At 38.1% G+C, this 26,494-nt stretch overlaps 2 protein-coding genes and 1 pseudogene across 2 annotated transcripts in view; 2 read left to right on the top strand and 1 right to left on the bottom strand.

The window, feature by feature from the left end:
- Window positions 1-21,010, top strand: part of Adad1 (adenosine deaminase domain containing 1) — a 54,349-nt gene extending 33,339 nt beyond the window's left edge. Inside the window, exons 11-13 of the mRNA XM_021158165.3 lie at window positions 5,481-5,613; window positions 10,702-10,807; window positions 20,930-21,010. Of these exons, the coding sequence (XP_021013824.2) occupies window positions 5,481-5,613; window positions 10,702-10,807; window positions 20,930-20,988 (298 nt within the window). The 3' untranslated portion in view covers window positions 20,989-21,010. The remainder of the gene's footprint in view (window positions 1-5,480; window positions 5,614-10,701; window positions 10,808-20,929) is intronic.
- Window positions 7,448-8,406, top strand: LOC110291179 (nucleophosmin pseudogene; annotated as a pseudogene).
- Window positions 20,214-24,945, bottom strand: Il2 (interleukin 2). Its single transcript, XM_021158166.2, has 4 exons — window positions 24,772-24,945; window positions 24,622-24,681; window positions 22,054-22,200; window positions 20,214-20,336 (listed from the first exon to the last, which is right to left on the bottom strand). The coding sequence occupies exons 1-4, from the start codon at window positions 24,943-24,945 to the stop codon at window positions 20,223-20,225; spliced, it is 495 nt and encodes a 164-aa protein (XP_021013825.1). The 3' UTR covers window positions 20,214-20,222.
- Between the last annotated feature and the right edge of the window lie 1,549 nt (window positions 24,946-26,494).

Raw genomic sequence — 26,494 nt, 5'->3', positions numbered from 1 at the left:
ATCCTGGGCAGATCTCATACAAATCGTAAGAGAACACAAATGCCAGCCCAAGCCTACTTACTATATGCAGCAAAATTCTCAATTACCATAGATGGAGGAAACAAGATATCCTGTGACAAAACAAATTCACACAATATCATTCCACAAATCCAGCCCTACAAAGGAAAATAGATGGAAAACTGCAACACGAGGAGGGAAAATACACCCTAGAAAAAGCAAGAAAGTAATCATCTTTCAAGAAACCGAGAAGATAGCCACCCAAACATAAAAATAACATCAAAAATAACAGAAAGCAACAATCACTTTTCCTTAATATCTCTTAACATCAATGGACTCAATTCGGCAATAAAAAGACATAGACTAATAGGCTGGATATGTAAACAGGACCCAGCATTTTGCTGCATATGGGAAACTCACCTCAGTGTCAAAGACTGGCACTACCTCAGAGTAAAGGGCTGGAAAACAATTTTTCAAGACAATGGTCCCAAGAAATAAGCTGGAGTAGCCATTCTAATACTGAATAAAATCAACTTACAACCAAAAGTATCAAAAAGGATAAGGAAGACACTTCATACTCATCAAAGGAAAAATCTACCAAGAAGAACTCTCAATTCTGACCACCTATGCTTTAAAGGCAAGGGCACCCACATTCAAAAAAGAAACTATACTAAAGTTCAAAGCACATGTTGTACCTCATACAATAATAGTAGGAGACTTCAACACACCACTCCCATCAATGGACAGATCATGGAAACACAAACAGATACATGTTGAAACTAACAAGTTATAGACCAAATGGATTTAAAAGATATCTATAGAACATTTTATCCTAATAAAACAAAAGGATATACCTTCTCAGCACCTAATGGTATCTTCTCCATATAATTGGTCACAAAACAGGCCTCAACAGATACAAGAAGATTGAAATAATCCTGTGCACCCTATCAGATCACCAATAGACTAAGGCTAGTCTTAAATTCCAACAAAAACACCAGAAAGCCCACATACACATGGAAGCTGAACAATACCCTACTCAATGGTAACTTGATCAAGGAAGAAATAAAGAAATTAAAGACTTTTTAGTATTTAATGAAAATGAAGGCACAACATACCCAAACTTATGGGACACAATAAAAGCAGGCTAAGAGGAAAACTCAGCCCTGAGTGCCTCCAAAAAGAAACTGAAGAGTATACACTACCAGCATAACAGCACACCTGAAAGCTCTAGAACAAAAAGAATCAAAGCAAATATACCCAAGAGGAGTAGATGGCAGGAAATAATCAAACTCAGGGCTGAAATCAACCAAGTAGAAACAAAAAGAACTATGCAAAGAATCAACAAAAACCAGGAGCTGGTTCTTTGAGAAATCAACAAGATAGATGAACCATCAGCCAGACTAACCAGAAGGCACAGAGACAGTATCCAAATTAACAAAATCAGAAATTAAAAGGGAGATATAACAACAGAAACTGAGGAAATTTAAAAAACCATCAGATCCTAACAAACGCTTATATTCAACAAAACTGGAAAATCTGGACAAAATGGACAATTTTCTAGACAGATACCAAATCCCTAAGTTAAGTCAGGATCAGATACCATCTAAACAGTCCCATAACCCTTAAAGAAAAAGAAGCTGTCATTAAAAGTCTCCCAACCAAAAAAAGCCCAAGACCAGATGAATTTAGTGCAGAATTCTATCAGACCTTCAAAGAAGACCTAATACCAATCTCTTCAAACGATTCCACAATATAGAAACAGAAGGAACACTACCCAATTCACTCCATGAAGCCACAGTTAAACTGCATATTCTCCCTCAGAGATGGAACGGTTTCTGTCTAATCAGGAACCTGTCACAATTTCCTTTCATAGAGGACTTCATAAGAGATATTTTCCTACTTTTATCATGTTTAATGTTCCAAATAGATTTTAAAAACTGAAAGAAAAAACAAAAACAAAACAACTTCAGAGCCTGTTAAGTTGGGCCATTTATTTCTTTGATTCTTGTTATGTTGTTGTTTTAGTTTGGTTTTTGTTTGTTTGTTTTTGAGTTTTGTATATTCTGTATATTAATTCTCTGTCAGATTTATAGCTTGAAAATAGTTTCTTTCATTCATTGGGTTTCTCCATTACTCACTTGATTGTTTCCTTATTTGTATGGAAGGTTTTTAGCATTATGAAGTCCTGCTTCTCAATTGTTCACTGATATTTTGACAAATGAAGTCTTAGCAGAAAGTTATTTTCTACACTCTGCCTTAGTGAGGGTTCCCATTGCTGTGAGGAGACACCATGCCAAAGACAACTCTGATAAAAGCAAACATATAATTGGGGCTGGCTTACAGGATCAGAGATCAGTCCATTATCAGAAAGACAGGAAGCATGATAGCATCCAGGCAGGCATGGTGCAGAAGAAGCTGAGTTCTACATCTTGTTCCAAAGGCAAACAGAAGAAGACTGTCATCCTCAGACAACTGGGAGAAAAGTCTCTCAAAGCCCACCCCCACCTCCAACAAGACTACACCTCTTTGCTACTCCCTGGGCCAGACATATTCAAACCACCACATATCCTGTATCTTATAGGGTACTGCCTGTTTTCTTCTCAGAGCTTTAGTATTTCTGGTTTTAAATTAAGATCTTTAACCCACCTGAGTCTAATTTTTGTGCTGGGTGGTAAGGTTCTAATTTCATTCTTCTGTATGTGGACTTCCCATTTTCCCAGCATCATTTGTTACAGAAGCTGTCCTTTTGTCAATGCATATTGTTTGCATCTTTGTCAAATATCAGGTGGCTGTCACACACCCAACTACTACTATTACTACTACTACTAATAATAATAACAATAATAATAATAATAATAATAATACTGAGAAGAGGCTAGCAACTTGATAATGTGACAGGGCAAAAGCTGCAGGGAAGGAAAGAAAGGTCTTTTTTTTTTTTTTAATTAAAAACTTTTTTAAAAGACGCAAGCAGAAAGCAACAAAAATACTGAAGTTTGAAGGAGGAAGGAAGAAAAAAGGAAGGAAGGAAGGAAAGAAGGAAGGAAGGAAAGAAGGAAGGAAGGAAGGAAGGAAGGAAGGAAGGAAGGAAGGAAGGAAGGAAGGAAGGAAGGAAGACAGAGACAGAGAGACAGACACCAATACCTAAGTGCTGGAGAGCTGGCTTAATGGTTAAGAGTCTTTGCTGATTTTGCAGAGGATGGAAGTTTGATTCCCAGCACCCACATGGGGTGGATCACAACCACCTATAACTGTCATTTCTAGGGGATTTGACTCACTTATCTGGATTCTAAGATACTTAACATGCAATGTGCATATTTGCATATACACAGGCACACACATGAATAAAAATTTAAGAGCATCCAACTCTGTGTATGTGTATGTGTGTATATGTGTGTGTAGACAGTCTAAGTAGGCTAGTCTCTGGGGTTTGTGGTTTTTGGGGTTTTGTTGGTGTTGTTGTTTTGTTTTGTTTTTTGTTTTGTTTTGGTTCAGTTTTTTCGAGACAGGGATTCTCTGTGTAGCCCTGGCTGTCCTATAACAAACACTCTGTAGTCCAGGCTGGCCTAGAACTCAAGGAACCACCTTCCTCTACCTCCCAAGTTCTGTGATTAAAGGCATGCACCACCATGCCTGGGCAGTCCCAGTTTTTCAATTATCTTGTCTCAGCCTGCTAAGTGTTAAGTTTAAAGGTGTGATATACCATGCCTGTCATAAATCCACCAATCCTTGCATGAAGCAGATGCATCTCTTGAAACATGTTGAAACATTACCTCCTCCCCAAAATACACACAAAACTTGCAAAGAAAGCTTTGCAATAATCACTACAAAAGAAACTTTAGAAGTATTTAAAAACAGATGGTGTGTACCTCAGTACTATTTGAAGTTTTTCCTCAAGCATAAGAGTGGTAGCAGAGGTGACACCAAGCTATAAATTCATATTTCCTATCACCATTTATTCATGTCATCATTTCAGTAGAGCATGTAACAAAGGTCTACTAAGGAGTAAAAGTAAAAAGAACAGTAGATGGTTTGTTGCAGCATAAAATACAACTTTATTGACTCAAAAATGCTACCATGATTGGTGATGACATGCCAGGACGACTGTTTATTGTTACTGCTTTTGTCTAACATCATATGCTGGATTAGAGAAAGTGAGAAACAACATATGGGAGAAAGGAGATAAAACTACCACTGTTAGGGGGATTTTGAATGTTGAACCCAGCACCTCACAAACACCAGGCACATGTTTCTCTTCTGTGTTCCCCCACTTCTGCTGAAAAGTTCAGAAATTTTATAGAAAACCTACCAACAGTATTACAGTAGGAAATTAATATAGAAATCAATAGATTTCACATGCATGAGTGCATGCTAACATTTGCTGCATAAAAACTACCTCAAAATCCAGTGATTTGAAGCAACAATATATTGTTACTTCTCAATAAATGTTTAGATCACCTGAATGGTGATTCTGGATCTGGTCAGAACCACCTCAGGCATCTGGTTGATCTCACAGAGGATTAGCTGTTCTCTGCCCTTTAGTAGGTTAAGAAGGAGTCTGAAGAGAAGAAAACAGGGTTACCCTGAAACCTAGGCTCCAAACTGGCACATTTTCTCTTTGTTCACCATAACAAATCATAAAGCTAGCACAAATTCAAGGGGATGCATGGTTCTGAAAAACTACATGGAAACCAGAAGAATGGAATGTTTTATCAGTTTTAATCATCTGTCAGAAGAATAGCTAATAAATTATAATGGGGAAAAAGTTACTTAGTAAAAAGGCTTGCGATCTGAAACCCAGTTTTATTAGAATAGACTATACATGTGCACGCACACACATACACATATATGGATGGTTATGAAGAAGTGTTTTCTAAATTAAAGTTTGCTTGCAGGAGCTGGTGAGATGGCTCAGCAAGTAAGCACTGACTGGCCTTCTGAAGGTTCAAATCTCAGCAGCCACATGGTGGCTCACAACCACCTATAATGAGACCTGATGCCCTCTTCTGGTGTGTCTGAAGGCAGCTCCAGTGTACTTATGTATAATAATAAATACATCTTTAAAGTTTGCTTGAAGAGGTGCAGTGTACACTTTCAGATTTGGTCCATGTCTCCTTCATGTCACCTACTGCTCTAGTCAAAACTCCATGGTTGTCCTCACTCCAGGAGGACCTTTAAGTCAAGCATGGGAGATTCACTGCTTCAATTTGTATTACCATAGTTGAGTTTTACTTCAAATAACAAAATTATTCAAATAACAAACATTTAGTTTTAACTTTTGATGTAGTATAGTAACAAGTTAAATTCGCTTCTGACAGCAATTAAATACCCAGTATACTTCTTACCTAAAATAAAGCTTCCCTACGTGTATCCTTCTGCCTAACTGGGATTCATGAATATTTGTGGACCTTACTCAATCACTATAATTGCCAATGTAAGTCATTAACTATGATTACTGTGTGTTTCATTCCTTTCAACTTTAGTTCTCCATTTAAAAGTGGTTTATCAATGGCAAGTCGGCTTTGTAAGGCTGCAATGTTAAGTCGATTTAATCTGCTTGCCAAGGAAGCTAAAACAGATGATTTACTTGAAGCTCGGACATACCATGCGGCTAAGGTAAGGTGATCATAAAAGTACAGGTGAAGACAGTCATGTTGTAAATACATGGAGACAGCAAACATTTATTAGACAGCTCTGAATATAACATATTACAGTATTTACTTTGCTGAACACCTTTTTCTTATCCTAAGAGAAACAAATGTAATAAATCTTTTTTACTCTGCATGGCATTGTTAACTATAGAATGTTAAGTCTTTCAGTAATACATTGCTCAAGATAAGCTTAATTCCAGGCCCTAATTTGGACATGATGTAGCAGATAATACAGATTCTTTTTCTTTCTAAACAATTTTGGGGACAGGAAGATTAGATTGCTTGCACATTCAAGGCAAGCTCTGTAGCACTGAGCAAAAGTCACAGTATATACTGGATTTTATTCATTAAACTTTCATTTGATGGCCTATCATATGCATACTTCCATGTTACCATTACTATTTTGATATTCCTGATTTTAATAATACAGTGTTATATTAAAGTCTCTTAAATTTGATGGCACTGGAATAACCAAGCAATACTTTTGAGCTATAAAGCAGTCATATTAACTACAGGCCTGTATATATACTCCCATTTATAGCTATATCAATTGGAAGCCTATGTAGATATTCCTACATACACTTATATCAATCACAATCCTATGTACACATACCACAGATAGCTATATCAACTGCAAGCCTGTGTATATATTCCCACATACAGTTATAGGAGCTACAAGCCTTTGTACACATACCCACATACAACCAAGTATAAGCTTCTCTCCATCATTGCTGTTTTCAGTGATATAAAGAAGCTATAGGTGTTTTTGTAAGAACAGTATGAAAAATAAACAAAATAGTCAAAATCACCCTTTCATAACTCTGGAAATGAATTAAAGGTAGGAAACTTCAAATATCAAAATTATATTTTCTTGAAAAAGTGCTAGGACTTTAAATAAGAATAATAAGTTTATGTTCTTGCCTGGAGCTGCTCCCATTCTCTTTTCTTCATCTCTCTAGTGTGAATGGTTTGAATCGTAGGTATAGTATAGTTACCAGAATTCAGACCACTAAAGTTGTAGATTTACTACCAGAAGCAATAGGCTTGATATGGGACAGAGAAGAACAAATTTGTAGGATTTTTTTTCCAGCTTAAGGTGCCAAACTTGGTATGAAATGAGTAGGAAAATCTGGTAAATCCACTGGTTCAAGTTGGAGCCCTCGTTGGAAGCAAGTGGTAAATCTGTTTACCAAGATGATATGGGGAAATGAAAAGACTGAAATCAATTTGAAATTCTCTTTGTTCTCTGGCTGATAGGAAAACTAGAGTTATGTACAAGATGAGCTCAAGAAAAACAGGCAATGAATGAAAGCCAACAGATACTTAAGATATAGGTGCAATACTAAATATACCCACTTCCACATGCAGGTTTGCCAGACGAGGATAGAAGCCCTATGGGTCTCGTGTTTGAGTACAGTGTCTGCTGTTAATATCATTTGTCTCTTAAGTCATACAGGTACAAAGTAACCACTGGGATACTAGGCCTACTGTAAAATAAAAGGGAAAAATGAGGATGAGAGCATAGCAGCTCAACACTGATGAAGACAGATCTCAAGAAAGCAGAACTGTAAAGTAACAACATAAACATCAGAAAGATGTGTTCTAGCCACTGTGCATTAAAATATCAATTAACAGGAGAATGAAATGTGGGAAATTGTCATACACTTGGAGCTTTTTTTTTTTTTTTTACTTCTGAATTACCAGTGGTTCATAGGAACTAACTTCTAGAAAATCGAAGAAATATCGTAGAGTGAGTTCAAAAGCACAGTATATTGAAATTAATGGGTATTTAAAGAAGTATGGGGGTTGTGATTCCGTCCTGTGTTTCTGTTCTGTGGAACAGTAGGCAGTGGTTTTCCGTCTGGCTTCCCCACACCGAAGTGCGCACCTCCACCTCATGGAAGACTCAATGGACATGGACATGAGTCCTCTTAGGCCTCAGAACTACCTTTTTGACTATGAACTAAAGGCTGACAAAGAATATCACTTTAAAGTGGATAATGATGAAATTGAGCACCAGTCATCATTAAGAACGGTCAGTTTAGGAGCAGGGACAAAAAATGAGTTACACATCGTAGAGGCAGAAGCAATGAACTATGAAGACAGTCCAGTTAAAGAACATTGGCAACTTTGAAAATGTCTGTACAACCAACAGTTTCCCTTGGGGGCTTCAAAATTACACCTCCTGTGGTCTTACGGTTGAAGTGTGGTTCAGGGTGCACATTAGTGGACAGCACCTAGTAGCTGTAGAGGAAGATACAGAGTCTGAAGATGAAGATGAGGAGGACATAAAACTCTTAGGCATGTCTGGAAAGGGACCTGCTTCTGGAGGTGGTAACAAGGTTCCACAGAAAAAAGTAAAACTTGATGAAGATGATGAGGATGATGAAGACGATGAAGAAGAAGAAGATGATGATTTTGATGAAGAGGAAACTGAAGAAAAGGTCCTAGTGAAATCTGCATGAGATACCCCAGCCAAAAATGCACAAAAATCAAACCAAAATGGAAAAGGCTTAAAACCGTCAATACCAGTATCAAAGGGTCAAGAATCCTTCCAAAAACAGGAAAAGAAACTCTTAAAACACCAAAAGGACCTAGTTCTATAGAAGATATTAAGGCAAAAATGCAAGCAAGTATAGAAAAGGGTGGTTCTCTTCCCAAAATGGAAGCCAAGTTCATTAATTATCTGAAGAATTGTTTTCGGATGGCTGACAAGGAACCTATTCAAGATCTCTGACAGTGGAGGAAGTCTCTTTAAGAAAAGAGTTTAAACAGTTTGAAATATTCTGTCTTACTTCATTTCTGTAATAGTTGATATCTGGCTGTCCTTTTTATAATGCAAAGTGAGAACTCTCCCTACTGTGTTAGGAAAATGCTGTCCAGGTTCACTTGCCAAGAATGTGTTGTCTAAAGTTCCTGTTTAGTTTTCAAGGATGGAACTCCACCCTTAACTTGGTTTTAAGTATGTATAGAATATTAGGATAGGACATAGTCATAGTGGTGGTCAGATGTGGAAATGGTAGGGAGATAAAAATATACATGTGAAATAAACTCAGTGTTTTAATAAAAAAGTATGGAAATTGTATAGCTTTAAATGCTTATATTACAAAAGAATCCTAAAATTATTTAACTTCCAACTCAAGAAACTGGTTAAAACCTGGAGCATAAACATAAATAAAACAGAATAGATAATATGTGTCAGAGTGGAAATCAATAAAATTTGAAACAAAAATTAATAAAAAATGAAATCTAAAATTGGTTTAAAAGCAGTGAGTTGTTTTGCCAGCGGAGGGCCTTGCTTTCATATAGATGGCTGCTCTTTAGAAACGTGGGCTTCAGTATATAGCCCAGGCTAGCCTAACTATCAACAACCATCCTTCTTCCACTTGTCATGTGCTGGAGTGGCTACACTTCTCAAGACAGCAGAGATTAACCCTTTTTCTTTTCATTAATCCTTTTCTCATAAAAGATTTCCATGTAGCTAGCATGTTTTTTAGCATTCTAAACCAAGTAGAACTTCTTTCAAACCTTGCCACTGTTCATCAAGTAAATTTAAATTATAATCTAAATTCTCTGTTGCCATTTCAACAGTATTCATGGCCTCTACCAGGAATAGATACCATTTTAAGCACATGAGAAGAGACTAAGCTACACACAAAGTCCTTGTCTAAAAATAAAACTACACACCTTATCAGTAGACCACACTGTAAACAGATGTGCTCTCATCCAGACTTAATTGTTTCAGTCATAAATCACTAGAAAAAATAACTCAGTATGATTCTTTTGATGGCTATAAGGATTTCTGGGTAGTAAATGAATATTGATAGCCAGTATCTACATTATCCCATAATAAAACAATCAAGGTATTCTTTAGAACTTTAAGGCAGACATGGACTTATCTATAAGTCCTAACTAGTAACTTCTTCAGGGTAGAGCTGGTTACTCTACACTGAGCAGTGTGGAGTGCAGTCACGTTGGCAGTGCTCTGAGCCAGAGCTAGGCGATTTGCTTCAGCTTCTTCATCTGCTCTTGCTGCTTTACTCCACACTTGGATGGAGTCAGGCTCTTTCCCTAAACCTCAGGAACAACTGTAGTCCAGAAGATGGACCACAGCAGATGCTAGTGATGGTTTGGATGGGTGAGGCCCGAATGCATTATAGTGAGACTGAAAATGGTACAGCCACTTTTGGAAAAATTAGGCTTTCCCCCTGCTCCTTGCCCTACAAAAGTAAACATGTTTGCCATGTAACTCAGCAATAATACCATTGGCATTTGTAGAAACAAGATTTACATTAATGTTTAGAATAGCATTTCCCTAATAGTAAAAACTGGAAACATGCAAGTTCATAAGCTGGTGAATGGACAGATGTGATAGATTCATACAGTGGTGTTAATTGACACTGAAAAAACAAGCCTGACACATGAAATAGCATGAATTGGAAAATATTATGCTAGCTTGACATAACAGAGTGCTTACTCATTAATCTCTTATATGAAACTTCCAGGAACCTAAATTTAGAGACAAAAAAAATGTGTAGTTTCCTGTGGCTAGGGCCAAAGGTAGAGGTAGAAATGAACTATAGGCCTACAGGAGACAGAATGGAAGATATAGAGGTAGTGAAGTTAGATAACCCCTGGACTTGGGAACATTTGCACATTCCAATATCTTTAACAGAGATCACAGTGGGTAAGTTTCATAGTTAACCATACTTTAGTAAAGGTAGCTTTGTGAAGGTATATATGTTCATTAGTAAAAAATGATAACATGTGGAAATAGCAATAGTAGTTATCTATAGTTTGTTATAGATGATACTTTTGTATGTTTATGTTTTTCTGTAATGAATTTATTTAATCTTAATTATAATGTTAAATAACAAGCAAAATTGCCTGTTTAGGCATATTTGGAAAGAATTGTTTTAAATTAGCATAGGAGTTCGAGGTTTTTCATTAGATTTTTTTTTTTAATTTCAAGTTCAACAATATGGGGTTATTTACTTTGCAGGCCAATTTGATGCAATCATCTTTCTCTCTCTCTGTCTCTCTCTCCCTCTAGTGTATGTCTGGACCCTATCAAGAAGCGAAGGCATTACTGAAGGCCTACTTGCAGCAGCATGGCTATGGCTCCTGGATTGTGAAGTCTCCCTGTATAGAACAATTTAGTATGTGAAGTAGACAACACGTTGGCATATTAAAAATCCTTTATTTTTGGTGTATTTGACTGGTAAAAATGTTTGAAAAAATATAGAGACTTTAGCCCTCACAGTGGAAGTTTTGCAGTGGCAATGCCCAGGTATTGCTAACAATGTATAAATATTAATGACCCCGTGCATTGAGACATTACACTCCTTTACCTTTTATAAAAAGAATTACCTAATTAAACATGTAGACATTTTCCATTATTTTTGTAGACATAAAGCTATTACAACCCTTATGTAGTTTTAAGGAGCCATTGACCTTTTAATGGGTTTAAAAAACATTGTATCTGATATCCAAATGTAGGTTTTTATAATTAAAAGCGAAAGTCAAGAATAAAAATAATACTAACTTAACTGATTTAGCAGGCATTTGGGTGTGTAATCCGTGCCACTCACCCTGCTTGGTGATACAAAACCAATAATGAGAATGTCACTTGTGGCTCAGGATTTCATGAGTAAAACCATACAAACACCTAAAAACCCTAATCACATTAGGAAAGAATCTGGTAAATGATTATGATTAATAATATTCTTTAAAAAGAGTTCCCATTTTAAGTGGCCTATAGGATTTATAATACATGTAATTTACTTCTTTATAATTAGATTAGTAGAGATTTTTAATTTGTAGGGAAATAAGGCATTATTGAGCATCATAAATCTTTGTTTAGATAGTAATAGATGAAAAAGACAGCATAATCACGTAGTACTTTTACTTTTTTATTCTTCGACCAGCTTTATCAAGCATCCTTGGTTCTTAAGTTTGTTCTTCTTATCTTACTTAAATCTCTACTAAATTTATGAGTCCTCTTCACCCTACACAGGCTGTTGTCTCAACTCTAAATATGAGCTGGAACTATTCTGTAAAGACACATATCTCACGGTGTTCTAGACTCTACTTACTAGGTTGAATGGGAATTTGCATTTTTACATGTTAAAAATGATTAAAATATGAGCATTGTCTTAATGGATCAATGTAGATATATTAGCAAATTACATCTCAGTTGGTTTTTATTATATTTAACTATTTTTGCTTATTTCTCTAGTTAACATTTTCTTGTATTTTTAAAATCTTTTTCTTATAAACTGCTTCTTTTAAGGAAAATTTCAACCTATTTCTTTTATTTTGCTACTTAATAGTAAAATTGCCTTTGAAAACTCAAAATGCTTCACCTTTTCTTGGCCACTCACATCTGTAACATCTGGGAAAGCAGATGAGTAGTCTCTGAAATCTCCGTAGTTGAGGACCCATCTGTCCTGCGATGAGAATCAGTAGTTATGAGCTCTCTTCTCAAGTTTGCAGTTCCGAAGGGAAAAGAAGTCAAATAGAACCCAGTTGCTTTATAGCAGTATTCATTTTATTTTCAGTTATTTGGTGGGGGCAGGGAACATGTGCACATAAAGTGCAGGTACCCATAGAGTTGAGAAGAGGACATCAGATCTCCTGGAGCTGGAGTTACAAGTGATTGTGAGATAGCTACCTGATGTGGGTTCTGGGAATCAAATTCCTGTCTTCTGCAAGACCAGTATATACTTTAACTGCGGTGCAAATTCATCAGCCCTCAGGAGAACTTTTTATCCAGAACCTAGGCAATGAATGTGTCTAGACACTGTTTCTACTCATAGAAGTCTGGTTTGGAAAACAGAGTCTAGGTATAGTTAAGGTCCCAGGTGAGACTTTATAAGGACTAAGGAGAGTTCAATGGGTATAAGGCAGTGAGCCAACAGAATGGGGAGGAAACAGACCCATTGACTGTAACCACTGTAAGGAATTTCATCTTCTAGTTCAAGTTCTTTATATTTTATTTTTTACAGTCCATTCATTGCCCCACCCCAGCCTGCCTTCCCACAGTTCCTAATCCAATTCCTCCTCTCCCTGTCTCCAAGAGGATGCCCCACCCACCCCCACTAGGCCTCCTCACTCTCTGGGACCTCAACTCCCTCAAGAGTTAGGTGCATATTCTCCCACTGAGGCCAGACCAGGCAGTCCTCTGCTGTATATGTGTGAGGGGCCTTGAACCAGCTAGTGTATGTTCTCTGGTTGGTGGCTCAGTGTTTGAGAAATCTCAGGGGACCAGGGTAGTTGAGGCTACAGGTTTTCCTATGGGGTCACCCTCCTTCTCAGCTTCTCCTAGCCTTTCCCTAATTCAACTACAGGGGTTTCCAACTTCAGTCCAATGTTTGGGTCTAAGTGTCTGAGTTTGTCTGTCAGCAGCTTGTTGGGCTTCTCAGAGGACTGCCATACTAGGGTCTTGTCTGTAAGCACACCATAGCATCAGTAATAGTGTCAGGCCATGGAGCCTCCCCTTGAGCTGGATCCCAATTTGGGCTGGTCACTAGACTACCTTTCCCTCAGTCTCTTCTCCATTTTTGTCCCTGTAGTTCTTTTAGACAGGAACAATTCTGAGTCAGAGATGCTCTGTCTTTCTATTGGAGGTGGATTCTATGAGTTCCCTCTCCCCACTGTTGGGCATTTCATCTAAGGTCCCTCCTTTTGAGTCCTGAGAGTCTCTTACCTTCCAGGTCCCTGGTACTTTCTAGAGGGTCCCCCAACCTCCCACCCCCGAGGTTGTATATTTCCATTCATTCTGCTGGCCCTCAGAGCTTCTCTCCTTTCTCCCCACCCCATAGTGGATCATGTTCCCCTTTTCCCTTTCCCCTCTCCTCTCCCACACAAATCCCTCCCTCCCTCCCTCTGCCTCCCATGATTAATGATTATTTTCTTCCGCCTAATAAGTGGGATTGAAGCATTCTCAATTGGCCTCTCTGCTTGTTAAAGTTCTTAGATTCTGTGGGTTGTATCCTAGGTATTCTGTACCTTTTGGATAATATCCACTTATTAATGAGTACATACCATATATGTCCTTTGGAGTCAGGGTTACCTCACATAGGATGGTATTTTCTACTTCCATCCATTTGCCTGCAAAATTCATGATGTCCTCATCTTTAATAGCTGAATAGTATTCGATTGTGTAAATGTACCACAATTTCTGTATCCATTCTTCCATTGTGGAACATCTGTGTTGTTTTCAGGTTCTGGCTATCACAGATAAGGCCACTATTTACTGAAGATGCTTTCTTTTTTTCATTCTTGTTTTTGGATTATTTGTCAAAGATCAAGTGTCCATAAGAGTGTAGGCTTATTTCTGGGTCTTCCATTCTATTTCATTGATTGACCTGTCTGTCTCTGTATCAATACCATGCTGGTTTTTTTCCCTATTGCTCTGTAGTTCAGCTTGAGGTCAGAGGTGATGATTCCCCCAGAAGTTCTTTTATTGTTAAGAATTGTTTTCACTATCCTGGGTTTTTTGTTTTTGTTTTTCCACATGAAATGGAGAATTGCTCTTTGAATGTCTGTGAAGAACTGTGTTGGAATCTTGATGGGGATTTCATTAAATCTGTAGATTGCTTTCAGCAAGATGGCCATTTTTACTATGTTAATCCTACCAATCCATGAGCATGGGAAATCTTTCCATCTTCTCAGGTCTTCTTCAATTTCTTTTTTCAGGGATTTGAAGTTTTTGTCTTACAGATCTTTCACTTGCTTGGTAAGAGTTTCACCAAGATATTTTATACTATTTGTGGCTATTATGAAGAGTGTTATTTCCCTAATTTCTTTCTCAGCCCATTTATAATTTGTATAAAGAAAGGCTACTGATTTGTTTGAGTTACTTTTATGTCCAGACACTGCTGAAGTTGTTTTCCAGCTATAGAAGTTCTTTGGTAGATTTTTTTTTGGGGGGGTTGCTTATGTATTCTATCATATCATCAGCAAATAGTGATACTTTGACTTCTTCCTTTCCAGTTTGTATCTCTTTGACCTCCTTTTGTTGTCTAATTGCTCTAGCTAGAACTTCAAGTATTATGTTGAACAGATATTAAATGGGCAGCTGTCTTAGTCAGGATTTCTATTCCTGCGCAAACATCATGACCAAGAAGCAAGTTGGGGAGGAAAGGGTTTATTCAGCTTACACTCCCATACTGCTGTTCATCACCAAGGAAGTCAGGACTGGAACTAAAGCAGGTCAGGAAGCTGGAGCTGATGCAGAGGCCATAGAGGGATGTTACTTACTGGCTTGCTTTCCCTGGCTTGCTCAGCCTGCCCTCTTATAGAACCAAGACTACCAGCCCAGAGATGGCACCACCCACAAGGGGCCTTTCCCCCTTGAACACTAATTGAGAAAATGCCTTACAGCTGGATCTCATGGAGGCATTTCCCCCAACTGAAGCTCCTTTCTCTGTGATATCTCTAGCCTGTGTCAAGTTGACACAAAACTAGCCAGTACAGCAGCCTTGTCTTGTTCCTGATTTTAGTGGGATTGCTTCAAATATCCATTTAATTTGATATTGGCTGTTTGCTATATATTGCTTTTATTATATTTAGGTAAAAGGGCCTTGAATTCCTCATCTCTCCAATGCTTTTAACATGAAGGGGTGTTGTATTTTGTCTGCACTAAAGCATTTTGGTCCTGGGCTGGTTTTGGTTGGGAGGTATTTAATGACTTCTATTTTCTTAGGGGATATGGGACTGTTTAGATAGTTTACCTGCTTTTGATTTAACTTAGGTACATGTCATCTGTCTAAAACATCATGTATTTCATCTAGATTTTCCAGATTTGTTGAGTAAGGGCTGTTGAGGTAAGATTGAATTTTTTTTTTAATTTCTTCAAGTTTCTGTTTTTCTGTCTTCCATTTCTTTTCTGATTTTGTTAATTTAGATACTGTCTCTGTGTCCTTTAGTTAATTTGGCTAAGGGTTTATCTATCTTGTTGATTCTATCAAAGAACCAGCTTTTGTTTTTCTTGAGTCTCTGTATCTGGTTATCTCTGGGGTTAACTGGCCTAGGTGTCCCTGTCTGGAGCTTGCCTCCTGTGTCCCTTGGTTGCAGCGGATCTCCTGGGAGCTCTGTGGCACTGGCTGCAGTAGATCTCCTGGGAGACCTGTAGACTTGTAGTGTATAGAGTGAGGGGCAGACAAGCTTATCTGCCCCAGCACAGGTGTAGACTGGAAGGGAAGTGTTCACACCAGCACTCTGATTTTTTTTGTTGTTGTTGTTGTTTGAGGCAGGGTTTCTTTGTGTAGCTCTGGATGTCCTGGAACTCACTTTGTAGACCAGGCTGGCCTCGAACTCAGAAATCTGCCTGCCTCTGCCTCCCAAGTGCTGGGATTAAAGGCGTGTGCCACCACCGCCCGGCCAGCACTCTGATTTTTATTTGTATAACTGGCATTAAATCAGTTTCCTTTATGTGTAAATTCATTTATCAAATATGCTTTTCTTCTTAGCCTATTTACCCTAATATCATTCTACTGTTCTGACACACTTAATTACTAAGGACACTGAACTATTTTGTTAATTCTCCCAAACCAGCAGTTTAAAATTTGACTATTTCTGCTTACTCTCTCTACTCATGACTTTATCAACCATAGAGTTTTCTTCATGATCTGTACACTCCTACTTCTCCTAGACTATTTTATCAAATACCTCCTTTATTTTTTTATCACATTCATTATCTTTGCTTCAACCAACAACTTTATTGTCTGGGAAGGCATAGGTATCATATCATTTTTTTATCAGCAAATAGTGCAGCCCTCCAAGCAATATTGTATAATCACATTGGAGACATTGGATTCATTTTAGACATGATTCTTTGTAAACATCAACTCCTGAGAACTTCAACAGATATTTTTTTCCTCACAACATCAACTTAATTCCTCTCCTAGGCCTTCTAATTGCAGCCCTAGGAAAATCAGCACAATTTACCCTCCACCTCTGACTCCCATTAACCACAGAGACCCCTACCCCATCTCAGCCCTCCTCTCATTCAGGGTCTGTAGTAGTTGCAGCAATCTTCTTAATAATCTGATTTTAATCTTCTTGAAATAATAGTACTATTGTAGTATTTATGTCTTGGCTCATTAACCACACTGTTCACAGCCATCTGTGCAATTACTAAAATGATATTTTGAGATTTTTTTAACATTTTGCACATTCAGTCAATTAGGCCTTATAATAGTAACTGTAGGTGTAAATCAACCCTCTCTAGCTTTCCTTCACATCTGTACACACACACACACACACACATTCTTCAAAGCTATACATTTTTATGTGCTCAGGATTCACAGCTTTATGATGAGCAAGACATCTGGAAAAAAATGGGTAATCTACTAAAAGCCCTTACTTTTACATCATCTTGTCTAATTATCAGTAGGCTTGCTTTAACCAGCATACCTTCCTTAGAGGATTTTACCCAAAAAGCCTAGTTATTGAGGCCACTATCATATCTAATACCAATGCCTGAGCCTTTGTCATATACTTCCAAAGAAAATTGACTGAAAATTCAGTGTGATTGTATTAATTCTATAGACTTGGGGAGTATTAACATCTTAAGATATCAAATTTTGCAATTAAATCTTTAGAACCATCTACTTAGCTCTTAAAGTCTAGATATTTTCTTATTTTAACAGGCACATATTTATTACAATTATTCCCAAATATCTGATGTTTGGGGTTCTGTTGTAAATAGTATTGTTTTAAAATACATTCTCTGAGATACTGACAAATAAAAATACAAATGACCCCATATACATTAACCATATTACTAATAATCCTATTCAGCCTACCCGTTAATCCAAGATTCTTTCATGACAGATCTTTTCTTTACACATCTGTGAGTACAAATTTAGCATATTCCTTTCAATCCTCCCCTGTCTCTCTCCCATTCACCATACTTGTTTAAACCCATGTTATACCATTGTGCAAAAATGGTGCTAAATCCAGCAAGGTGGTAACATACTTGTAACCCAGCACTAAAGAGCAAGAGACAGGATGAACATGAAAGCCAAGCTAAGCTATGTATTGACATACTGTCTTGCTACACATGGTCCCCTTGTGGAGATCATAGGACAACTTGCAGGAGTCGGTTCTCTTCTTCTACCACCAAGCCATTAGGCTTGGTAGCTATTTCCTTCACTGCTGAGCTGTCTTGCTGGCTGTTTTAAAGCTCTTAGAGCAGACCCAGCACAGTCTATACTCAGATTTAGATTGCTCCTACTCTAGGATTGTGAGGCTAGATTGCTCTTCCCTCTAAGACACAGTCTTCTTGATTTGTAGCACCTAACCTGGGGTAGTCCAGTCTATTAGAGTTTCTGATCTATTGAACCTGGATACCTTCCAGTTTTGGAGAATTATTAGTTTTTGAGGGTCTGGTGTTCCAGTGCACATTCTTTCTCTGACTGTTATTCTTTGTTGATGATTTTAGTACCTAAAAATGCTTATTGCCCAGTAAAAAATAAAAAATAAAATTAGATTTTATTGATACTCCTGTAGCTATTCTTATAGTTGCCTTCTTTCTATTACTGTGGCTTACATTCGTACAAGGCTCCTTTAGTAAACCGAAACTCTAACCTCTGTTTCTTTACGTCATCGAAACTACAGTGCTTTCTGCGGAAGCTCAGCTGTATCCGTTTCTAGTCACATGTCCTGCCTGTAGTTCAGAGTCTCATTTTCATGGATAGTCATAAGAGGCCACTCTGGTCCCATGCTCTATCAAGGCTAGGTGCAGAAGCCTCTGTCTGTATTTGGAAGCTCTGGATCACATTTAGTACTGGTATGTTTTTGTGGAATGAACATGATCAGTATAAAACCATGACCAATCTCTGTCCTTCTTGCTTTAAGGTCTGCTCTGGCTACCTATAGTTTATGTTCTGTTCTGTTGGAGTTGTTGCTCAGGGTTAGGGCTTGTGTAGCATGTGCTATTTTCCACTCAAGTGTTCATTCTTCTATTTAAAGTAATTTTAAGTAGACATCAGATTATATAAATAGTTATATAAATGTTATTGTCATACCATGAAATCAAGACATACCACATACCAAGACATGCACAGCTATTACTGTTTTCATTCAATATATAATCAGTACAATTCCAGAGTCCTATATGGGGGTATATTTCCTGGTGGTATTTCTGATACAATGACTACATTTTAGTTCTAGCAGAAAACAGGTGGCATCCCCAAGAAGAAGGGATCATTTATAAAGTTTTGGTCAAGCAACAAGGAGTCTGTAAAGGATAGCACAGGTACCCTAGAGCTGGCACCAACTAAACGAGTTCCACCACCTTACAAGGAGATGTGGAAGGAAAGGTAAGATCCACAAAGAAAATGTAACCACAGAGCCACCTTGAGAGAAGGCAAGTTCTGTGGCCAAGAGACACAGCTAAAGGCAGGGAGCTCTTTTTCTGCATCTTAGTCGACTTTGCCAGCACCCAATTAAAAACAAAGGAAAAGGAGAGGATTTTTATTTATCCAGGTGAGGCTTTTAAATGCAGACATCAGTGCTAAACTGTAGAGGGCACATTATTCTGTGAGATGTGCTCAAAGACTCATGGGATAGAAAGTGGTTCCCAGTGTGATGGTGTGAAAGTGGTAGGTAATGGTAGAGTTGGTGTATGATAATTGTATTATGGCCCAGGGATTACCACATCAATGAATTAATATCGTTTCAGGGATATGGGTCAGGTTGTGTGGGACTGGACAACTTCCTGCAAGAATAGGTGGTTAGGTGGTTATGAATCTCTCTCTCTCTCTCTCTCTCTCTCTCTCTCTCTCTCTCTCTCTCTCTCTCTCTCTCTCTTTCTCTCTCTCTCTCTCTCTCTCTCACACACACTCACACACACACACACACACACACACCGTTTTTTGCACACACTCCCACTGTTCACTATTGGGAAGCCACCTTGCCATAAGATTCTCATATGCTCTTGAACACCCAAAACTGTGAGCCGCTTTGTAAAGAGTAGCGAGACTCAGGAGTTTTGTTATAACTCAAAGCAGACTATGACAAAGGGTTTAATTTTTTTTTTTTGCTTAGTATACTGTTTAAACTTAAAGGAAATGAAATTATTTCCTGATAAGCTTTTCTTATAACAGAACTAAAGATTCAATCAGCACTTAAAAGGAAAATGTAAGAAATGTGAGATATTCCTGTCTTATGTTACACACTTCTCTAGGGGAAAGTGATTCTTGAAAACACTGACCACCATAGAGTTCACAGGAATAACTGAGAAATTATTTTAGCGCTTACTTTGTGCTGTCCTAAAAATGACAGACATCTGAGCTTATTTATATTTGAATCATCTAAATACTTTTATTAATGAGTCTACCTACACATGATATTTAACAATTCAAAATAATAAATAATTTCAGATAAATAGTTTAAAACATTTTTGAGCCCTTGGGGCTTACAAAAAGAATCTTTAAAGATCCATATTTATCATCTGAAGACTAGTAGTTACAAAAGATAGTAAACAATACATCCAAAAATAAATTAAAGTTAAATATTTAAATAAATAGAGAGCCTTATGTGTAGTAAGCAGGAGGTAGATAGTTATTGAGTCCTTGTTGAGATGATGCTTTGACAGAAGGCTATCCATCTCCTCAGAAACTCCACCACAGTTGCTGACTCATCATCGAATCGGCACTCAAATGTGTTGTCAGAGCCCTAAAAAAGAATATAAAATTTTAGGCTAAGGTAGCTTACTTTACATACAATTATTTTTCACTGAAGTTTTTAGGCATTTATTTTAACACTGGTTAAATATATTGAACATTCACATTTCTTAAATGATCACAATTATTGGGTTATGTTTTATTACGATACCAAATGGTAAAGCATACAAAATAAAGCTCTCCAGAGTTGATTACCAATGAGCACTTGATGGAGACACTGAACACTTCTGTAGAATTCAGTTGCTTGACCACGTTTTCTCTGGTAAGTGTACACAGCTATGCATCAATTTAGGCTTTAGGAATGGAGAAATGATACTTGTTATATGTTCTTTGCTAAATCTTAAGAGTCTATTATTCTATTCTTTTCCCCCAAGTCAGAATGGGAACAACCCAGAGTAGGTTAGGACAAGCATCTATTGGGGGAAATTTGGAGAACTTTGTTATAAATAGATATACCTACCCTGATACCAGTGCACATGAATCACAAAGTTTGTACATGTATAAATATTATAAATTTGTTCTGTGGATTAGCTTTTTGAAAGCTAACCCTCTTTGCTAAAGGAGATATTTTAATTCTGTTTTTAGGTGACAAGCTGAGAAGGAAATATTTTGACAAATTTATGGGATGGCTTTTCCAAATCTGACTAATTCCTTGTAAGTCAAATGAGGCAGATTATTCCTTTTAAATAAATACTCCTTTTCAAATAAGCTGCTGTGGTCTTATATACCCTCTTTACATAGCTACTTCAATATTCTAATGTCTTGAATTTTCATTTTTTAAAAATATGTGGCCCTTGAAACATTTTTCTAGTTCTCATGTAGCTCTAAAGTTTATACCATTCATTAGGGGTGAACTTTCTGATGTTGGCCATAGATTTTAGAGCACCTGTCTTTGCATAGGTAAGTACTCACACCTTTCAACATCTAGATAACGTGTATTTCAGCCTGCTTTAAAAACCTCAAATGGAAGCTGGGCAGTGGTGGTGCAGGCCTTTAATCCCAGCACTTGGGAGGCAGAGGTAGGCAGATTTCTGAGTTTGAGGCCAGCCTGGTCTACAGAGTGAGTTCCAGGACAGCCAGGGCTACACAGAAAAATCTTGTCTCAAAAAAACCAAACAAGAAACAAAAAACAAAAACAAACAAAACAAAACCTCAAATGGAAACAGTGCACTGAAATGTGACTTTGGTTTGGAATGGACTAGCCCACACCCTCTTGGAGGCTTGCTGCTATTGTCTCACCAGAGTCCATGATTCTTGTGCATTTAAAAACAAAGCTCTGCAGTGGGCTCTCCCCGTCCTGCTCTGTCCATTTTAATGGCTGCCATGTTTGGAGAGAAATGTCTGATTTTCTACCAATACCAGCACAACTTCTCTGGAAAAACTTTTCAGATAATTTTTCCTGATCTGATAAACATAACAGCAGCAAGAGTTGCTTGTTTCTTGTAGAATTCTACTCCGTGCTTTCTCTAACATCCAGTTCTATGCTGGTGTGGAGGGAGCAGAGTGTTCATGTTCCCAGTTTCCTTGCAGGTGATGGTAGGTGGAAATTCTAGCATCATCCTACAGTGGAAGGATTCACTTGCACAGTGACTTTAAACTTTGGCTGACTAAATGCACAGAACCCAACAAAGACCAGAAATGGCAAGCCACTTAAAAATGCATTTCTTCTCTATTTTATTTCCAGATTAGCAAATAAAGCAACACCTTACCTTTAGTTTTATAACAGTTACTCTGATATTGCTGATGAAATTCTCAGCATCTTCCAATTGAAAGCTTTTGCTTTGAGTCAAATCCAGCACACGCCGCAGGGCTCCAAGTTCATCTTCTAGGCACTGAAGATCTTTCAATTCTGTGGCCTAGAAGAGTAATAAGCTTAACCATCAGCTCAGCTCACCACATACTAAAGAGCCAGAAGTTAGTCTGCAGTCTCTCTAATCAAGAGAAGGCAGCACATAGCTTTTACCACTCCCTGTTCTCAGTGTAAAGGGGGACTGAGGTAATCGATGCCATGAATCTAGAAGAGCAAGAGCTCACAACCATAAGGTTCACATTGACTGTCAGGCCGCTCTAGTGAGCTCTTTTGGCTTCATTAGACTTCATAAAAAGTCCATGTTTCCCTATCAAGGCATAGCGCAAGTTCAGACTATTGTTCCAATCTACAAAGAAATCTGCAAGGTTCACATTCTACATTCTAATACCTAATGGCAGAGTTGAGAATCAGAGAAGGGTAAGGGACAGGAATCCTTGGATGCCAGCTGTCAGTCATAGTCCCAAATCTTACAGATTAGGTTATCATGGCCCTGACTGATGAGTGTCAAGATAGCCAGGAAGACACATGTAATATTTTTTAAAATTTATACTTCTCTGCAATTACTAAAGATGAATTTTTTAAAAAACCCATATGTCAAGCTAGGAAGATGGCTTTTAAGGTAAAGGTACTTGCCACCAAACTTGATGATTTGAGTTCAATTGCAGTGACCCACCCACATTGTGGGAAGAATGACCTAACGCCTTTATAGTTCCTCTTCTGACCTCCACAGTTACACTGTGATGCACATGCATCTCCACACATAAATAAATAAATACATAAATAAATAAAATGTAAACTCTATTTGTCCCAATGAAAAAAGGTCATAATATTTTGGCAGAACACTTGGGAGAATTTTTCTGATCCATGTATGAACTAATGTTTAAATACATCATCCATATTTACATACATATACAGGGAGAAAGTTCTATAGTACACTATGATTTCCATAAAGTCAGCTGCTTTAAGTCTAAAGTGAACTGTGTTATCTCCATTTTACCAAGTCTCACAATCAGTGTCTTTCTCACAATCAGTGTCTTTCCCACAACCACATGAACGGGGAGCAAGGGTGGCCCAGTCAGGTTGGTCGATCCTTTCATTAACCACAGTCTTTGAATTACATGCTTCTATTGTTTTTAAATCTTACACACTGAATGCAGGTTAAATGAAAACATCAGCAGAATTTACCACATTACTCTTGTTTTCAATAATTATTTTAAAACTTAGATTTCTAGGAATTTCACCACTCTCTAAATTAACATGAACTCTGTTGTTTCTCTAACAATCCTTAGAGGAAGAGGATTGACAAGATAACACGTGGTTCCTGATTGGTCTGCTATTGACCTTCCAACTTGTTATGGTGTGTCCTGGGTATTCAGTGTGGAGCTCCTTTCCTCACAGAACTCTCCAGTTTGTTACTGTGAGAGTTGAACATTATGTGACTCTAACTAAGCTGGAAGAGCAACAGGGGCCTTTCTTTTTCATCTCCTGTAGAACAGCTAGAGGCAAAGTTCCCCTGACTCAATCGGAGTGGGTCAACAGCCTCTTTGTCCCCTTAGATCCCATTTTGCTCTAGGCTTGGATTTACTTGGGACAAGCTCTTTCTAGAACCAAAGCTGTCCATCCTCCTGTGACTGTCAGGACTAGAGCAAATTTCTACCCTTGCTGGAGTTCTAAGAGCTTGTGTAAGCTGTTTTGTATCACACAACATTCTGCCTCCAAAGGAGACCAAAAAAACCTTTCAATATTGAGAGATAGTATCGTGTCGTATCATATTACAGCTCTCTAGTTCCACTGGTTAAAAAGAGACTGTATAAACCCAAAATTGTTTTATACATCTCGGACTTCTTCTCTAGCACTAATAGTGTGTTTGTGTGCTGTTGGCCAGGCACTGTTCTGAAACCTGACAAGTGATAAGCATAGCAATGATCATTTATGTAAGTGAGTGAATGAGCATAGACAACTTCCTGAGGCCATGAGAGCTGGGCCCTAGCAGGGCTGGGACTCCACTGCAGATCATTGGCCCTAGAATCTCAACATTGGTTATGCTGCTCCTCAAAAATGTAGTCATAGGAATCGTTCTTAAAACAGTAAAGTGTGTGTAAAATGAGACCCTCTCAAGTCAATTTTGACATTTAACAAGCTGAAATAATGCACCTCTCTCAAATATCTGTAGGACAAGCATAAAATAGAAATCAACACAGTCTTTAAATTATCCCAGCATCAAAATGCAATCATCGTGCATTTTCTTCTCATTCCCTCTTTCCCAACACATAAATACAGAGGAAAATTTAAAGAAAACCATTTAAAAGGAGTACCATTGTCAAGATTTTTTTTACAGAGATATTAGAGAAACTTATTTTCTTCAGATGAGGAACTATTCATCTGGTCACATGTTATTTACATGTTATACACATGCATGTTACTTTGAATTCATTAGAGCACCAGTTAAACACAGAAACTCACTCACCTGCTTGGGCAAGTAAAATTTGAAGGTGAGCATCCTGGGGAGTTTCAGGTTCCTGTAATTCTGAGAAAGCGTAACACATTGTTATTAAAACACAACCTTTGGCAAGAAAGCTAAAGGTATCGGCTATAGATGGGATGCCCTTGCACTTACCTCCATCCTGCTCAGGAGCTCCTGTAGGTCCATCAACAGCTGCTCCAGGTGCTGCTGCTGCTGCTGCTGCTGTGCTTCCGCTGTAGAGCTTGAAGTGGGGCTTGAAGTGGGTGCACTGTTGACAAGGAGCACAAGTGTCAGTGCGACACAGGATGCGAGCTGCATGCTGTACATGCCTGCAGGACTTGAGGTCACTGTGAGGAGTGATTAGCAAGGGCGATAGGCAGCTCTTCAGCATGGGAGGCAATTTATACTGTTAATGCTGGAAAAATAATATGGGGGTGTCGCGATGTTTTACATATTACACATATTTTCAAAGAGTCTACCTGTGTGGCAGAAAGCATTACCTTTGTTTTTCCTCTTCTGATGACTCTCTGGAATTTCTTTAAACCCCCATACACTGACTGAATGGATTTAGGTAAAATCCCTCTTGGTCGGGTTAGCCCACACTTAGGTGGCAGTTTTAATTCATACAATGAACGCCTTCTGTATGAAACAAATTTTCCTCTTTGGGGTGGAGACACAAAAGTAACTCATGAAAATGTTCTCTTTGTCAAAACCATCCTGAACCTGTAAGCAGCCTGTTGTGGTGGACAAACGCAAGAGGAGATAGATGAAAAGAATAAATCTTTTAGATTTGTTGATTAGACAGGAAGGATATTGGTTTCCTGTTTCAAGATGGTTTTACCTTCTTATCTACACGATGAGCTAATTGCACACAGGGTGATAGATGGCTTCATACAGTTAGCCAGAGAAATAGTAAGCTAAGGACACCTAGAATGCTTGTTGAGCTTGGGGTACTATTTTGTCATTGTTGTTGTTCTTTTAAATTTAATTTAACATATTTTGTGTCTAAGTGTCTTGATGTTTATTATGCTTTTTAAAAAGAGTATGATGTCCAACAAATTCTCAGGAAGGGTTGCATCTAAGGATGTTGGTGTTATTTATATGTCTCTAGTTGCACTTTCATTTTTAAAAAATATTTTCAGGTGTGTACACACACATGTGTTCATGTGTGTATGTGCATGTGCATGCACATGTATGTGTGAGCATGTTTATGTGTATGTGTATATGAGGGTGTGTGTGTGCATGTATGCATGTTCGTATGTATGTGTACATGCATTTGTACATGTGTATTGTGAGTGTGTGTGTGTGTATGTGCCGCAGTACACCCGTGGAGGTCAGAGACCAACTCTTGCTAGTAACTTCTCTCCTGTCACCTTGTGTGACTCAGAAATCTAAACACAAAAGTCATCCAGTCTGTGTGCCTACCTCTGCTACTAGCCTCTACCTAGCCTCTACCACTGAGCCATCTTGCCAACCTTCTTCCCCCTAATTCAGTAGATTTGGGTTTAATCCTAAAAGTACCTGGGCACTCTGAGAGTAATAGCTAGGGACTATCCCACGTGTTCTCAGTGGGTCGCCTGAATAGGATACATCGGATTCCTTATCCTCCGTGTAGTACACTGGCTGCGAGATGGAGTAGGAACATAGTTCCAAATCAACTGGTAGAGACGGGGTCTTTCTCAGGGAGCTTGCCTGTGATGTCCCCATTTTTTAATAACTTGTACTGGTCTAGTCTTTATGCAGACATTTATCTATCATCTAAAACACCCTGGAGTACATAGAAAGGGAGAAAATATATGCAAATACACAGATTAACATAAGCCTCACCACACACCTACCCCATTTTGTAGATTTGAAAACTGAGGATGTAGCGTGA

Source organism: Mus caroli, unplaced genomic scaffold, assembly GCF_978045245.1.
Source record: "Mus caroli unplaced genomic scaffold, Mus_caroli_1 scaffold_3, whole genome shotgun sequence".
Classification (NCBI taxonomy): Eukaryota; Metazoa; Chordata; class Mammalia; order Rodentia; family Muridae; genus Mus; species Mus caroli.
The sequence above is the reverse complement of the archived record's forward strand: the minus strand, read 5'-3'. Positions and strand labels throughout refer to the sequence as shown.

Coding starts and splice junctions, on each gene's coding strand:
- Il2 (XM_021158166.2), bottom strand. CDS start 24,945: ATGTACAGCATGCAGCTCGCATCCTGTGTCGCACTGACACTTGTGCTC. Junction 24,682..24,771: donor AGCTCCTGAGCAGGATGGAG/GTAAGTGCAAGG, acceptor ACGCTTTCTCAG/AATTACAGGAACCTGAAACT. Junction 22,201..24,621: donor AATTTTACTTGCCCAAGCAG/GTGAGTGAGTTT, acceptor TTACTCTTCTAG/GCCACAGAATTGAAAGATCT.